This window comes from Notolabrus celidotus, chromosome 7 (assembly GCF_009762535.1).
Source record: "Notolabrus celidotus isolate fNotCel1 chromosome 7, fNotCel1.pri, whole genome shotgun sequence".
Taxonomy (NCBI): domain Eukaryota; kingdom Metazoa; phylum Chordata; class Actinopteri; order Labriformes; family Labridae; genus Notolabrus; species Notolabrus celidotus.
This window is the reverse complement of record NC_048278.1, coordinates 19,951,352-19,968,636: the sequence shown is the minus strand read 5'-3', so window position 1 is coordinate 19,968,636 and position 17,285 is coordinate 19,951,352. Positions and strand designations below refer to the sequence as shown.

The window sequence follows — 17,285 nt, the reverse complement described above, 5'->3', positions numbered from 1 at the left end:
GTCGGCTCTAAGCTGTCCTCTCTGCAGCGTACTAAGAGAGGACGCACACTGTCACAGACACACTCCTCATCCCTGGAGGAGCTAAAATGGCTACCAACAGAATGTCAGGTTTGCATGGGAATGAGCAATGCTTCCTGTGTGATGGACTGCAACATTCACACCACAGCAGTGTTACTGTAACTGTCACTGCAAAGATATTTCCTGCTGAGTCTTAGACATCAAACAAATGCTCTTCTACAAGAATTCTGCTGGATGAGTGTTCACGATTTTACCACATACAAACTAGTTTATGAGCAAGATGACACATTTTAAAGTTTTGACAGGCTCTGCAAAAATTCCACCATGCACATCTACGTTCTGCACAGTATAACACAAAGTATAAAAGAAAGTTGTAAAAGTATTCAAATTGTTTTTTTAAGATGTTTGCAATTTAAAATATACAAATTAAACATCTCTGCAGTATAACACAGAAACTGAGTTTTTGTAGAGCAGTTCTTTTTAACTTTAAAAGAATAAAAGAGAGCAGAGATTATAAAGAAAACACTTACAATTTAAAAAAATGGTTGTATTTAGGTGTTGAGCCAGTGTTGTGTGACATACCGTTGTAGCGTAACACGGGTGAATGATGCTGTTGTCCTCAAAGTTGCAGGTGTAGCTGTTGATGTTAGCCTCCGCTGCCTCAGCTAACAGGCTGACCTGAGTGTGGCTCTCTGTGTCATCGCAGGAAGCCCTGGTGCTTCTCTCTGAGATGGGCGTCAAGCCACCACACAGCTCCAGCTGAGAATGCAAAAATCCAAATTTCAAATTGAGGAGGATTTGAAAAACAAACTGCTTTCAAGTGAGTAAATTCACATGGAAGCAAACAGGCTACAGAGGGTGACTGTAAATTAGACACCCTCTTCTCCTCTCCCTCTCTCTCTCTCCATCTGTGGTGTGGTAGAGCATTGTGTTCGTCTCTCAGCTGCATTAAATATTCAGACGGCATGTAACTGGATTCTCTGGACCTTGTTACTAAGCCACAGTCCACAACAGAAGGGAGAGGAAATACTGTACTCCAAAGAAAAAAACATATGTACAAGTAATTGTTTTGTATACTTGTAAAAATAGGCGTCTATTTGAGATTACAGGAATGAACTGTAAACTGAAATTCTCTTTGGGTGCAGTAGACCATTGTGGGCTGTGCAGCAATTCAAGGAGCATGAAAAGCTTTAGTGAATTTTCATTCTTTTTTTAAATTTGGGCTGTAGTGGGCAAAAATATTAAATTAAGGTAATCCTTGAAAATGTTCTCATTTGATTTTCAGGTACATCGCCCGCTTACACTGAGAAGAATAATACAACTTCTCGATAAGGACTACATGCTGTGCAAAAAAAGAACAACATTTATCAAAATACCACCCATAAAAATGTGAAATTATTTAAATATCTTTGCACACCGGCAGTGGTTTGGCAACTCCAATGCGGACAGGGCCATAGCCGGTGGACTTCAGGATGTGCACAGCATAATCCAGACTTGAGCCTTCTAGATCAGTTTCATTAACAAACATGAGCCGGTCACCAGGAAGCAGGCGACCATCTCGGTCTGCTACACCTCCAGGCACCAAGGAGCGGATTACCAGAACTGTTCTTGTAGCATCCTCTGGATCCTAGTGTTGGGCATAAGAAAGAGGGGCATGGTTTATTGAGGATATATTTGTGGAAAATTTAAGTTGATTGTTTTTTATTTGGACACATTTTGAACTGAATGAAGCAAAAGTATTACAGAGGAGCAACCAACTGGAGTAAAGTTACATTACCTTTAGCTATATTATCAAAATGCGGAGGTTTTCTCCAAATGTGCTGTGTTTTTAAACTAGACTTTAAAGCTGTTTAAGCATTTGCCAGTCTAAACTGCTTAGCACACAAACATAAACAGTTAGTTTATAAGTCAATATGCTTTAGTAGTGTCTTAGTGTTCACCTGAACTAACCCGACACTAATAATCTTAGATTTCATCTTATTACAGTCTGTTCTATTTGTAGAAAGGCTCAGGGGTATGACTCTGACCTGGTAGTCCAGGATACTGAAGCCCAGACCAGATTCGCCTTTCTCCAGCTCGACCACCTGAGCCTCTCTCTCCCACATGGCCAGAGGAGGAGACATGGGGGGCACGCCACGCTTGGTGATGTCCTCAGCCGTAGGACAGGGAATGACACAGCCCTGGTCCAGCTGGGACAAGCAGAGAGGAGATTGAGGGCACGAGAGAGAAGGGAGATTTAAGAGAGAAGAGCTGGTCAGTGGAATAAAACATTCTAATCTAGAATTACTAATGTCAATACAGTTTGTATTGTTTACAGACAACAGATTGGACTCTTAATCCCCCAATTCATCATTTTGAGAGTGTGCCTTCACCTTGTCATTGAACTCAGCCAGCAGTTCTTTCAGCGTGAGACCGACCTCCTCGTCTTCTTCCTCATCACTGTCAGGAATAACAGGGGCTACAATACGAGAGCAAACCAGGCAGACATTCACAGGCAGCTCCTTCAGGATGTTGACCACCTCCTTATGTGTCTCTCCAATCAGAGGGATCCCATTAACCTGCCAGAGAGAATCATTATATAGATACAGTAATCATAAATCAGATGTGTCTGTTCATTTTAAATGATGGCTTAGATTAAAAACAAGAATGCAAATTATGATGCAATGACTTACAATTTAGCGCATGAAAGGAATAATGATTAGGCTGTTAGAGGGCATTAAACATTTATCTCCATTTTAAACAACTGTCTGTGTGTAAGACAGTTTGGAGCTGAAACTTCCAGACAGCCCAAAAAGTAGATATTTTAGTGGTGTTTCAGTTTTGGGTATCATGGAGCAATTAGTCGCTGGGATACATCGAGCTGAGGAGAGAACAATTACAGCTGAAAGCGGTGAATAAACCGAACCAGGCTAATTTAAAAACAGAGATGAACAATGGCTGTGCTACGCTGACGCCGTCTGAAAGAGATCAAAGGCTTGAGCTGCATTACAGATGTTAGCTGAACGCTCAGAGATATGAAGGACACGAGCCTGCATTCAGTGTTTTCTATACTGCAAGCAGAGCGACTGTATGTCCAATAGTTAATCACACTGCTAATCATGATGAGTGATACGAGTGGGTGCATGAACTCGCCTGGCGGAGGGGGAGAAGGGCACGCTCTGCCCCTACAGCATGATAACTAATGCACAGAGGTACACAGACTCACACCCACCTTCTTCTGACTGGTTTTGCTGCCTTAAGGGAGAAACTTTTATACTGTACTGAGACTGCGTGGTGTTCACTGAAGTCTACACAACTACAGGGTAAAAGCACACTTTTTCACATCAAATTTAATACTTTTTAAGACTCAAACTGAGAAAATGAATACCACTTTTGCAAAGCAGAACAGCAAATGACACAGGTGCCACATATTAAATAAACATGTACTCTGTCAACTATTCATTCCTTATACTTGTCATCTTGAAGCTACATTTCTGGAGCATGGGTATTCTCATTTTCTACTCATTCTATCTTCTGTTTAGGGTTCATGTATGTGCCAGTAATATACTGCCATAGTTGCTATATTTGTCACATGAACAAGCAAATGCACAAAACCCTCCCCACAAATTTGCATTACTCTATCAAGACAGTGAAGACTTGACAAAGTAGTAATGTCTCAGACATGTCACATCTAAAATTAAAGTAAAAATCTGCTGGGACACTGAGCTGCATTTTTTTGTTTTAAATGTCAGTCTAACATTGATTACTAAATTATAGTGAAACAAAAACATATAATTTCCACTGTAAGTCTATGGCCATACACATTTAGTACATCAAAGACTAATCACTGAATGAAAAGCAGAAACATGACAGATTGTGGAAAAGTGAAGTGAAGATAATCTATGAGGAATACATGATTTTCAGTCTTTTTTCAAGTTACCTCAAGCATCTGATCTCCAGCAAAGATCTCGCCACTTTGTCCAACGGGCCCCTCTGGTAAGACGGAGCACAGGTAGTGATGTCCTGCCCGGGCCTCCAGACTGACTCCAAGACCACTTGTCTCAGCAAAACGCTCCATTTGACTCACCTAAAAAAGGTGTAAGAAATCGTATGAAGAAAATTAACTTTGGTGGGATGAAGGGTGTTGGAAGGTTACTTTGAGATATCAAAATGCATAGAGTTTAAATCAGTGATTCTTTTGTTCTCCATTGTGTTTTCATTACAGAAACACGTACAATAACTTCATATCGTGGCCCGACTGCATGCTGCCACCTCTTCCTCAGATCTTCCTCCTCTTCAGGAGAGAATTTCACACCTGTAAAATATGCACACAGAAACCCTGGTGTCACATATATATATGCACAGAGATATGAACACAGAAAGAAAAACATATCTACATCTCTTAATTCCTATATTTGTATCATCAAATTAATTAAGAATAGGATCCTACATGATATTATCACCTCTGCTATTTCATAAAGAGGAGACAAAATTATCCTCCTTGTTTCAAAGCAAGATGTCATCCACAACCACTCAGACAGAGGCACACAGTAAAGGCACACATGCATACATATTCACACCCACCATCTTGTGATTTCTTGGCAAAGTAACGTTTCCCCGTTCATTTATTAAAGCCTCACAGCAATCAGGGCTTATTTGGCTGTGCTCTCTAATCAAGCCTGAAAATCCTCGTCTAAATAAAGCCATATATACAAGCGGGGCGAAAGACAAATCATCTGGAATGAGCTGAATGAGTTAGATAAACACATGACTGCACATTACTATAAATAGACTCTCATCAAAGAGCATGCTTCACTGCCACATTGCTGTTCCCTGAGCCCAATCAGCATATCACACTAAGTCCCATGATCCAGTTCCAGACTGCACTGCAGTCTAGGAAAGTGGAGCTTACCGTTTCTGGAATCATGTCGGGGTCGTCTGTTGGCGTATGCTTGCCGGGAGATTTCACGCAGCGAGCTGATTCCTGGGAGACAGGGGGAAATGTGTTTGATTACACATGAAGGGATCCAAACACTCATGCAAACATTTGGGTTACCAAACAATGATTAGAAATCCCAAGCTAACATTTTGATGAGGACAACATGCACGAGGTGGCAAAGTTCATTATCAGGCAAAATGGAATCAACAAAATATGCTTTGCTTCTAATCTGAATAAATTAAACAAGACAATGCAGGAAGCTTCTGTGGATAATTACTTGCAGAATGAATTCCACTGTAAATACTGTTGAATAACATGTCATCTATTTGCTCAGTTACTCCAAAAAACAACCCACTTATGATAACACTGACACAACAATTTCAACACCTGTCTCTTGAATCTTGTTGAGGCCCACTCTGTAGGGATTGCCCTCATGAAAGCTGTGTGAGTGTCTGAGGGGCTGCAGGGGGGGAACTGGCGGCAGGATGTGACTCAGACAGACAGCCTTCCTAAGCAGCTTCAGCCTGATCATAGGACTTGTTCTCCTCAGCACCTCCATGGCACGCTGCTCACTGCAGCCCTGCAGGCTCACTCCATCCACCTTAAGCAGAGGACAAGCAATGTTAAAGTTGGGGAAAGAACAAGAATACAAAAAAGCACCTTTAATGGAGACAGAAGCAAACTTTTTGTAAATAGATTGGAGGAAATGGAGGTACTAAAAGTGCAGGTAAATAAAAAAGAAAAATCAATAGTAATCAAACCAAAAAAATACAGGGAGATGGAACACACAGGTAACAAAAGATGTTTATGAAACAGAATAAAAGTAAAACTAGACCTATTCCCTTTCATCAGCCAAAAAACACCCTAATTGGTGTGTATGAAAGTACTTCAAGTTGCAAACTGTGCAGATTTCACGATGCTGAAATCATTATAGTTCAGCAGAGAATATATTTGAGGACCACAAGGTATTTGTTGATAGAGAGCACAATAAAAAACACATATTTTGGTGTAATTTAGTAGAACTCACTGCTAGAATGATGTCTCCAATGTGGATACGTCCATCTTGATCCACGGTGCTGCCTTTCACTATGCTCTTCACTATCACACCAGCACTGTAGACTACACAAAGGACAAACTAGGGGTTAGCATGGATTGCAAGAGCGTAGCTTTTAACTCAGAAATCATGTACAACTTTTAAATAAGGAACACATTAGTTGCAGTTTAGTTTCTAAAGGCTCATCTTTCAAAAAGTTATGACCCAGTAGGTTTAATTACCTGAGTTTAGGTCACCTATGTAGCTAGCAATGGTGAATCCCAGGCCTCGGCTGTTTTTAGTGAACTGCACACTGAACTCATTGTCATCGTTCAAGTCATTAAGCTGGAAAAAAAAGAGCAATACACATCTTTCAGATTTACAGAATGTATGAATATTTAATATTACTGAAATTCTAGTTATTTCACATAAAAACTCTGCATTTGACTTGTTTTACAAACAGAAACACACATCCACACACATCCACACAAACCTTGTCGTCCAAGCTGTCCTGGCCAAGGGCAGGAGAGGAAAGGTGGTTGTCCTTGGTAACATCCCTGGCGATGAGCAGTTTCACCTTGCTACCAGCATTTCGCAGTACCTGGGCCAGGTGGTCATTTGTGAACAGATCAAAAAGTAGAAGTGTGTGACATGAATGAAAATAACACTAAATTAAATCTCTCTTTAGGGATAGCTGCCCTGGAAAGACAAAGAATTAGCCATGTTTGGAAATATCATTGTGACAACATGGGAAACAAAATCCCATAATGTTGCATGGCATCAATTACTCAACTATGTTATGTGTCAAGGAAGGAATTATAATTCAGGGTTTTATCCTCCTTAATGGGGCCATTACTGCCCTGACACCACAGGCCAGCACACACCCACTGATTCTCAGTCGCTGGTTAGGGCAGCGGTTGGAGGGAGAGTTTTTTGCTAAATGGCCACAAGGGGCAATGGTAAGCACATTCAACACTGAATCAATCCACACAGAATTGCAGCAAGTTTGTTTCAAGTTCTGCAAAATAAAAGATAATAGGGGAGCTGGTGGCCTAGCGGTCTAAGCGCCCCACATATAGAGGCTACATTCCTCGTCACAGAGGTCCCCTGTTCGACTCCCGACTGGTCGACCATGTACTGCATGTTCTCCCCCACTCTCTACTCCCCACATTTCCTGTCTCTCTCCAGCTGTCCTATCATTAAAGGCAAAAATGCCCCAAAACACAACTTAAAATAATAATAACAATAATAATAATAATAATAATAATAATAATAATAATAATAATAATAATAATAATAATAAATGGAGTCCAACTTTTTTTTTGGCCAAAGTAAATTTGCCTATCATATCTGCTTATCTGAGCTGGTCTGTAGAAGAAACCCTGGGCTTTAAAAGGATGAATACAACAACTCAGTCACGCAAAATGAAACTCAGCTTTTTTTACTCATTAAGTAAGGGATAACATATAACTAGCAGGTGGTTAAATTAAATACAATCCTGATAGCTGGAGACAAGACTCCGACACAAAGCTGAGGTTTATTGACACAGCTAAAAAATGTCCACGGTTGGTAGCGCTTCCATGGCAATGGTGTTCTTACTTATGGGTCAAATTAACATTCAATTTAACATTTTCATTCACATTAAATAACAACATTCTTCTGTTAGCATTCTTAACAGATGCAGAACATCATATCAACACCTGTATAAGATCTCCTTTCTAGTAACTTCATGTGTTGGCATTTTCTTTTCACCTACACAGCATTGCGTTTTGTGGTTGATTCATGTCTCTTTTCTTCAATTTGGTGTATGTGTCTTTTACCGAGCTCCTTGTGTTCAAACATCCTTGCTAGTTTCTGTGCTACTCTTCATCTACTTGTCTCTGCTTGTGACTTGTCAGCCATTAACAACCAATCTCAAGTTTTGTACTCTCCAGATAAATTGAGAGTAATATTAAAACTACTCTCCATGTTTCTACAGATGGTATTGGAAAGTAATGCTTTTGTCACATTACATTACATTATTGTCGAAGAATCAAGAATCAATCACAGCTGGTTGATTAGTAAACAAGTCAGGTAATAATTACATGGAGTATTAGCTTTATAAACAACACATGGGGAAAAAGCACCTTATGATACCTTACCTGTGCGACCTGCTCGCTGTTCATGCCTGCCAGATCTGTATCTCCAATGCGCAAGATTTGATCTCCGCTACGCAGGCGCTTATCCTGTGGAACCCCATAACATAAAGTACAATCAATGTGACCTGATACTTGTTATTTTCTTAATACATTCTGCTTTATATCTATGTGACAGAAAAAAAGGGGTATCAATGTTCTTATCAAACCAAAAAGCTGGTCCGAAAATGTGGAGCTGTTCCTTCAATTGGCTATTTAAGATTGACATTTGTGATTGTTTGGCAGGTGGATTTACCTGTCCTGCAGCTCCACCAGGAAGAATAGTCTTGACCATGACTCCTGTGCTTCGCCCTCCAATGATGCCAAAACCAAGCCCTTTCCCATCATTGTTCAGCTCTATCATCTCCACATGACGCCTCTAACATGACAACGTTAGAACACAAGGGAGGGAGCCAAAAAGAGAAGAGAGGGAGATATCTGTTTTTACTTTGGAAATACACATCCATAGACACACGCTTAGGGAGTAGCTCCACAACCACACATTACATGAAAGCTCACTGTACCTCGTGAGCAATAGCAGACAAGTTCCTCCCCATTGACATGGTGCGGGAGATACGAGGAGGAGTGCAGTACTAAAAAATAAATGTCATGTGTAAAACAAAAGCAAACTTGAAGTGACATTGAGTAATCTGAGCAGGCAGTTATGATCAAATGAAACCCTGAGACAATAAAATATCCTACTGTGCTTGAGTTTTATTACACAGTGTAATACTCTCAAATGTAAAATGTGACATTTGGAATTGTGATGTTATACGTTTAACTACTGAGGGGGGAAATATTATTTGGTTGTTTCATGGACAGAGTGCTTTAAGAATAAATTGCTCCCTGTTACTAAAATCCTCTTTAACAATCCTTTATTTATGATGAATGTTTTACACACCTGTGATGCTGCATGAATGCAGTTGTCCGAGTAAAAGTCTGAGAAGGACAGATCTTGCGAGTCAAGAGAAGAGATGCTGCTGTCCTTGTTATGGGATCTGGCGGTGCTGGGCCTCCGGTTCTCCATGGCCCATGTGTAGGAGTCGCTGTGGCTCAGGGTCTTCAGGCCCAGCGTCACGCCCTGGCAGGGGCCACAGTTCAAGGAAACAGATTTGGAAACTGCCTTCCCCTGATTGGGCTGACAGAGCAGTAAGGGATCGAGAGACAGAGACAGGATGAATAGAGAGGAAGTGTTAAAAATTGTAAGTAAAAGAGATTGATTGTTTGGGACACAGAAAATAGACGAGTGAGAGGAGGGTCGAAGAATGCAAGGGAAGGAGGAAAGAAAGATTGGGAGTGAATGGATGAGGGAGATAAAGAGATGGGAAAATGGATTGATAGAGAGGTGGAGACATTAATTGAAGAAGGGAGATACGGAGACAGAGAGGAATAGGATGGGGTGAGAGAATGACGGGGGAAATGGAAAGGATAAAGAAATTGAGGAAAGGAGGGCATGTGAGACAATGAAGAAAGATGTGGGAGAAAGAGCAAGGAGAGGAAGGGAAGGGGTGGTAAATGTGTTAGCCAAATAAAAAAAAAGTACAGAAAGACAGCTTTAAAATGGAGCAGGGAGAGAAAAGATAGGAGAGCAGGAACATGAGGATCTGAGATAAACGCTTCTGTTCAATACCACCAAAACCCACAAAGCTGATCCCTTTTGTCTTTTCAGGTTTTTCGGTTTCACAGTTTAAAAGCGAGTCTCAGAAGATGCTTAGTTCTGATCTGTATGCTATTGAATTCTTACAGCGCTGACACCTGTTAAAATAGAAGTCGTAGAATAAAAGACCAAACACTATCAAAATACTAATGGGCGAATTCACACTCCTGTGATTTGCAGACTTATTCTTAATGCAGTATATTAAAACTTGTGGATTTTATTAGAACATAAACTCATGAAAACTTTGTCAGTGTCTGCTCTGCTGAAAATCCAGGAACCTTCTACATAATCCAGTGCCATGTTTCCTGGAATACAGAGAAGCTAAACAAGTGCTGGCTCACACATTCAGCTAATGTAATAATGTAGATCTGTGGTGCTTATGAGGTTAGCCCATTACAGTGCACCACAACAGACTTATAAAGCCAGCGATTGCTGCTGACAAACAGTTTAAATACCTTGATGGTGACTTATTTGTCATACCACGATGTGTGTAGGCACAAAACGCACATGTGTTGGGATTATGATGGAGTAGATAATCATTGTTTGGCGACATTTATCAGCCATCACCAGTGCCAAATCCCACACACATATTGCTACTAAGTTATGACAGTGTTACAGATGACTTGTGCAAACTCCCTGATGGGGTGTACAGCCACTTTGTCCTTCCCCCATCTCGATCTCTTTCCCTTTCTCTCTCTCTCTCTCTCTCTCTCTTTCTCAAGGCTTTAGTGGTAAGCTTAGGTAAGCTGATTACTCATCCAGTTTGGTTTGTGCATTCAGTATTTTGGGAACGATTCCGGCTCCTTCGCCACCATTCAATATATACTAAACACCCACGCGCTCATGCTCATGCTGTACCTTCACTGCTGGGGGCTTCCGCTGAGCTTGCTGTAGGCTGAGTATATGATGGAACAGGGGACTCTGCAGGACAGTCTTTAGCAGGGAGAGTTTCTCTTGTGCGGGGGCCTCTCCTCTCTCCTTCAGTTTGGCTTGCAGTCTCTCCACAGCCTCCAAGGCACGCTGAGTATCTGCAGAGGAAGTGTGTATCATTTGTGACATTCAGAATCAGCATTTCTCCTGTCTGGCTTTGTTTTGAGTTTCCACATGTTGTAGCAGTGACTGTGTAACCCTGACATAAACCCAGACCTTCTGGAATAAGTTTTAAACCATCAATACTTAATAGGGACGTTTGGGAATGATCAAGAAAGTTTTCCTAAGTCGTAAAAAGTGTTTTTTGTGAAAAACACAAGACTTGTCAGTGGAATCCAATATGGCATCATCTGTCAGGACTGATCCGCAGTGAGGTACGCATTAAAAACAACCTGTGTTTTGGAGGATTTCAGCAGACAGGATTTGTATTCATCTGTAAAAAACATCCATGAACTATGGCTTCCAGTGTGAGTTCTTTCAGCTGCAAAGTTTTTCAAATATTGCCCCACTCCTGTCATTTTCAATTTCTTTGCAGAGCTATTAAATTTCAAACTGCAAATTTTGAGTTCACTTGTGGTCAAGCCCAAAGCAAAATGTTCCTCTGCAAGAGAGCTACAAAAACTTTATCACGAAACATTTAGATAGTGCTAAATGAGAATGTGATATCCAATCTCATCACTTAAAGCAAAGGCCAAATCTCAAAGGTTGCATCAGGACATACTGCCCTTGTTTATTTAGTGGAGCAGCCGCTAATGAGCACAAGCTACAGTTGCAGTAATTGCATGTGGCAGAGGGTTACGACCTTGTAAACTCTTCACCACAAAGTTTTGCCTATCGACCAGACTGTGAGCCCTGTGCCACCTGCACATGTCGCTTTCCCCTCCTGTCGGGCTGCAGCCGCTGTGCTGGACACTCTAATTTAAAGCCTCTGATGATGGCAGAGGCAGGGAGTCTAACTGTGGTTACCGGAACATATAAGGCTTTTAACAGTCAATACGTCTACATATACTTACCCATGATCTCCATCATATTCTGTCAGATTGTTCAGCTTTAGTGCTCTCTTTGTGACTTGTTGTTTGGGTTACATGCTATTCTTCTCTGTTTGGCACCTGCAACATGAATAGCAAATGAAAGAGGTTTTCGCTTTGACATGACCTTGTACAGTATCTACATTTATGACAGTACCTGCAGAATTTGACACTATATTTGTGTAATGAAAGTACCAAGGTGAGTTTTCCTCTTAAAGATATCCTCCCCTAATAAGAAGACAATTATGACAGATTGTGTACATGAATAATTAAAGCACCATATTATATTTAACATCTGTTCTGCAGCATGTATAATTTAACCTCTACATCCTCTCTCCCAAGGCCTTGGCCATGCTTGTTTGCAAGCACCTTGCTTGTGGACTAAAGCTCTTTAGCAGGATTTAAATCTTCTCCAAAAGGCTTTATCAGCCTCTGATGATAATTAACAGCGACACATGGCCTCCCGACCATTCTGACTTGAGGGGGAGCCTGTAAAGCATCAAAGCATGATGCCAATGACATGATTTGATTTGCAAAACGATGGGCAGGAAATGACAACGTCTCATCTGAAATCTAATTAGGAGGCATTGATAGGCACGAGGGGTATAGCAATACTTATGTGCCCTTCACGGCAGCCTAATGAAATCTATATCTTATACCTGTTGATGTTAAAGCGATAGTGACTGCTTCAGAATAAAAATATCATTATACATAAATGATTTACAGTAATTACGCAGGCCCATTAGCAACTAATTCGATATGTGATCTGGAAGACAGATTGTTAATTTCTTTAAAAATGACCGGGGCGCGTTAGAGTTATTACTGTGACGAACAGACGGACATCATGGACAGCTCAGAATCGCTTACAGAAAGCCTCCTCTCACCTCCATATCAGCGTCGGTGGGCTATCAACAGGTCCCCACTTAGCTCCAAGCACAGCACATCCACCTCCTCCAACAGTCCACAAGGAAAGTTTACGTGTACCGAATACCGAGAACGACGCTCTCCTGACGGGACAAGTCATAACAGCTTATTGAAGGTCGGTAAGATATCAAGAAGCAAGGTGATCGCTTTATTTTCCAGCATTGTGTCCGCTGCTTGGGAGCACTCCGTGCAGTGCGCATGTCACCCTCTGATCTTCAGGATTCAGAGGGTTCATCCCTCCGGGAAAGGAAGTAGCCTCCAGTAATCCTGTAATACATGTCAGAGGGGGATAGTAAATATCTATTTTAAATATTGAGGCAGAACATAATAAACTCAAATATTTTTAGCTAGCCTTGACGGTTCCTCACCCTGAAAGAAAATGTTGTTGAGAAAAAATGGCAGATAGAAAAAAAAAACACCTGTTAGAATAAGAATTTCATAAAACACGTTTTAATATAAAGTAGCTTCAAATTACAAATATTTGTATTCAGGGTCATCTAAAAATCTCAAAGAGAACTTAGAGCACACCTTACATATGTTTTTAAATTAAGGTTATTTGAGCTTTTTTTTTTAATAAAGTTTGGAGAAATTTCACCGTTTTTGTGACCTCACATTCAACAAGGTTTTGCCAAATACTGTAATAAAAAACATTTTGGGAAAACAGTTTGCTGCACCGCGAGGCTTTCATAGTTTGGGCCGATTCAGGCACCAGTACCATGCACATGAGTGATTTGGCAGGGTCTTCGTATCCGATTTCGCATATCCGGTGTTGCTAAAATAGTTTCAAATTGTTGCCAGAAATCTCGCACTCCTTCATCTTCAGTGCGGTATGTTTGAGGCCTTTCTTTATGTAAAATCTATTCCTGAGTCAACTTGACCGATAAGGTGGTGACAAGTCCCAGTTATCTGGGTTTTAGTTTAGCTAATGTTGTTGTATTTTGGAAAAATGCTCTGGCTAGCTGATGTTTAACTTGTTTACTAGTCTGAATAAATCTGTCCTTGACTGATGGCGAAGAAAATGTTACATGTGTTGTGTAAATAAATTATCTTTCTGTGTAGACGGTGTTTTGTCATTTGGCGGAACTATCTGGTTCCTGGTTGTTAAAGTGAAGTTTTTGGGGAATTTGGTTTGATTTGTACTGCGAGCGCCACCTGGTGGTCAGTCAAGGTGTTGTGGCTTTTTGGGACTGTGAGGAGCCGCTTTATTTTTTAAATGGTAAACAAATGACAGATGAATAAAAATGCCTGTTTTAGTATATATGAAACAATCCCATTTACATAGTGTATTTATATATGGCGTGTGGCTTTAATATTTTTTATTTAAAAGGGACAATTTTATGGGGGCCCAAAATTCTTCCTATAATATCCTTTCTTGTGATTGAATTGAGCTTCTATGACTCATGGAACGGTATAAATGTACATGAAATCATCACTTAAAGATGTCATCATGCAATCGTTAACAAATTTATGTTACAAAAACACCTCTAAGTTATAACGGCTTCCTCAGTGAAATCCAGTAAAGGTCTGATCCTGTGTGCCCTCTGTAAACCGTTCCTGCCGTCGAGACTCAGGGAGCCCCTGTGTGTTTTCTCACGGCAGGTGGAGCCCTAGGTCCAGAGATTTCGGAGTCAGATCCAGTTCCATGTTTTCCATCAGACACCCCCACTTCATCTCTCCCTTTTTTCTCTCTCCGCATCCCCCAGGCAGGAATCATCACCCCCTCCCCAGCTCTTCTCCCACCCTCGGCTCCCCGCCCGCCTGCAACGCAACGCTCCTCTCGCCGGGCTGCGCTCGATCAACCGAGCATCCACAGCGCCTCCAAATTGGTTTGTCATTTCTGACCCTTCTCTCTCTCTCTCTCTGTTGACCACGGTCCTCTGCTCCGCTGCGCCCTGCGTCTGTGGACTTCAGCAGAAGTCAGTAAGAACATAGAGGCAGCCGACAAAGATAAAGAGAGAGAAAGGAGAGGGAGGGAGGGAAGGATACAGACTGACGGATAGAGAGAGAGAGATACGCCTCTGTCCTCCTCCAGCACTTCACTGGACTTAGTGCATTTGGAAGGACGCGTTACATCCTCCAGTGTGAGCGCTGATCGGGATACTGAGCACGCAGCTATTGGTTTATAACACCCTCATCTCCATCCCCAATTTTTTCCCCACGTCTTTTGGTGCGGCAGCGAGAAGAAACCACAGACCCGGATTCGAGGCGCCAATCAGTGAAATTATTTATCGATTGGAAAAGATATATTTCTATCCAAGATCTACGCTGTGGGGACTGTATATGAGAGCGCAGGAAGGGTTATTCCTGACTCCTCTGTGCGCTGGATGTGTATAAATGCGCCTTCGTCGCTGCGACTGGTGATACGGTAAGGATCCGCTCTTTATTCCAGCACACATGATGTTGATGTTTTTGCAGACACCGCTTGTATACCTTTGGGTAATGTGTCAACCTGTGTCTGCCTCTGATCTGTACCGAAAACTAGATAACAGCGCTGACTTTGGTTCTCACGGATGCCCATGGGAATGTGGCCTGCGATTATTGCACTTAAGGGGCGAGGAAACTGGCCCTAATGGACGAGGGGGCAAAAATATAATCCAGGTTTGGTGTTTGCATAGATGATGGTCCAGAGACTTGTGGCTGGATGGGCGTCGCTCGGATGGGAGATGTCGCCCAGGCGAAGTAATACGGAAAAACACCTATTATCTCTCCGGCTAATAATCAATGCAATCACATTATCCCATGACCAAGGTGTACACATAATTATTATTCTGGGGCCGCGTATCTGCCTCGCTGCAGGGCGCAATGCTTTGGCATGATGGATGACAGATAGACGAAGTGTGCACCTCCTCGGCTTTTTTTGTCCTATTTTTACGCAGCTGTCACTGGAGCATATAGGAATGCTGTTAGCTTATTTGGGACTCTGCGTGGTTGTCAGCCGCAGTCTAAAATCCAGAGTAAATCCAGCCACTGTGAAGGAAAAGGAGCATCCAACAGGCCAGTGCACCCCAGGATACGTCAATCATGCGGCTACAGGAGTGAAAGCTGTGGCACTTATTTACGGATGAGGCGTCCAGGGTTGCAGATGACCTTGATGTGCAACTGAAAACTACTGAAGGTTGCACAATTATTTGATCTTGACCTAAAGTGAAGAGAGCTCTCTGTTTCTGATGTGTGCTACCACAAATGTACAGTGTAACATGTACAGCCTCATCCTTTGTGCCCCCATACTGATATTGTACTTCGTTGTTAATCAAAAGTGTTCAGCCTGACTAATAAATGCAGGTGTCTGCTAATCAAAGCCTCCCTCAATAATGATTAGCAGTGTGTGTGTCTGCGAGCTGTGTACACTGGTCCTTTTGAATCTGTACTCTCAATATTCAGAAGACTATCAAGCGATGGTATTGTGAAAACTATGTGCAGATCTCATTGTACAGTGTGTGGCACAAAAGGGTGGACATAGACTCTATAGGTTGAGGTGCTTGACAATATGTAGACTCATCTGTCAGTGCTGCAGTTAGAAAATGTCTCCAAGGAATCCACAGAGCAGGTGGGAAAATGGTCAATGTAGGCAGTTATCTGTATGATATTGGAGACATTTTTTTTACATAGACTTGCTTGACTGCAATTTCAGCAGCATCTGTTAAAGCACAGTCCTGTCTCCAAGGAGATTATTATGTTTGTGGATGAGATGAATATCATTAAATCATCTGTCATCAGTGCATCTGTTTGTCTCTAAGTGATCCTGCAGTTTCCTGCTTGTAGCCAAGTTGATTATTTGTTTTAAATGTTTGGGAAAGATGTTGCTTAAAAAAACTTGTATCTTGCTGCTGTTTTTTTTTTTTCCGCTGTGGGTTCCAGGCGAGATGTTTATCAGTTTTTTAACCGGAGGAAAAAAATGTATGTGTGCATTGTTGTCCACACTTCCAGCTGCCACTGTGGATGTATTTTTTTTTTTTTTCTGACAGGCTATCCAGAGAGCCACAGGATGTCTGTCACACCATGAATGCAAGGCGTGTCAAAGAGCATCTTGGGTCACGTAAAGTTATGACACCCACACAGCAGTGACGCCGCTATAGCACCTGAAGCTGTTTAATGTGCAGTGGCAGCAATCAAACGTTCTGCTGACTGCAGGTCTGTCTGTCCAACTTTAATTAGGTCACTGATTCATTTCGCTTGTGTATGATGCACAAGAAAGACAAAGCTCCTTGTTAACGATGGGTGGGAGGGAGGGTGCAGTGTGCACGTCACAATGGCTGCTAATTCGGATTGTTCTGCTTGATTGGCCGAGGGTTGACTTTCCCTGCTTGGAGCTGTTCATGTAACAAAATATTTGCCTAAGATTTGGATGGCTCCAGAAACTTAATCCAACCCTGTAATGGAAGCAGCCTCTGATTAAAATAAGAGATCATATGTTAAACATCTTGAGTGCACATTGAATTCTTGAGATAATGAAAATAAACCCTGAAGATAACATGATCCATTGCAGACAGACAATAACAATCGCATACAGGCTTGAATATGAAGACAAGCAGCCATATCAGTTGCATAAGAAGTGGAACTGCTTGGTACTGAAGTCTCTATTTCCATTAGAGAGTCTAACTTC

At 41.6% G+C, this 17,285-nt stretch overlaps 2 protein-coding genes across 2 annotated transcripts in view; one reads left to right on the top strand and one right to left on the bottom strand.

Moving 5' to 3' along the window:
• The window catches only part of si:dkey-92j12.5 (multiple PDZ domain protein), a 57,324-nt gene extending 44,228 nt beyond the window's left edge, over positions 1 to 13,096 (bottom strand). The window contains exons 1-19 of the mRNA XM_034687695.1: positions 13,051 to 13,096; positions 12,643 to 12,949; positions 11,744 to 11,839; positions 10,659 to 10,828; positions 9,045 to 9,281; positions 8,668 to 8,736; positions 8,400 to 8,522; positions 8,111 to 8,194; positions 6,463 to 6,570; positions 6,212 to 6,314; positions 5,964 to 6,055; positions 5,324 to 5,537; positions 4,910 to 4,981; positions 4,233 to 4,312; positions 3,938 to 4,084; positions 2,391 to 2,576; positions 2,046 to 2,207; positions 1,436 to 1,645; positions 601 to 777 (exon numbers count right to left, since the gene is read on the bottom strand). Coding sequence (XP_034543586.1) covers positions 601 to 777; positions 1,436 to 1,645; positions 2,046 to 2,207; positions 2,391 to 2,576; positions 3,938 to 4,084; positions 4,233 to 4,312; positions 4,910 to 4,981; positions 5,324 to 5,537; positions 5,964 to 6,055; positions 6,212 to 6,314; positions 6,463 to 6,570; positions 8,111 to 8,194; positions 8,400 to 8,522; positions 8,668 to 8,736; positions 9,045 to 9,281; positions 10,659 to 10,828; positions 11,744 to 11,759 — 2,250 coding nt within the window. The 5' untranslated portion in view covers positions 11,760 to 11,839; positions 12,643 to 12,949; positions 13,051 to 13,096. The remainder of the gene's footprint in view (positions 1 to 600; positions 778 to 1,435; positions 1,646 to 2,045; positions 2,208 to 2,390; positions 2,577 to 3,937; positions 4,085 to 4,232; positions 4,313 to 4,909; positions 4,982 to 5,323; positions 5,538 to 5,963; positions 6,056 to 6,211; positions 6,315 to 6,462; positions 6,571 to 8,110; positions 8,195 to 8,399; positions 8,523 to 8,667; positions 8,737 to 9,044; positions 9,282 to 10,658; positions 10,829 to 11,743; positions 11,840 to 12,642; positions 12,950 to 13,050) is intronic.
• A 180-nt stretch (positions 13,097 to 13,276) lies between these two features.
• Positions 13,277 to 17,285, top strand: part of adgrl3.1 (adhesion G protein-coupled receptor L3.1) — a 122,116-nt gene continuing 118,107 nt past the window's right edge. The window contains exons 1-2 of the mRNA XM_034687696.1: positions 13,277 to 13,509; positions 14,386 to 15,047. The gene's annotated coding sequence lies outside the window, so the exon portion shown is untranslated. The remainder of the gene's footprint in view (positions 13,510 to 14,385; positions 15,048 to 17,285) is intronic.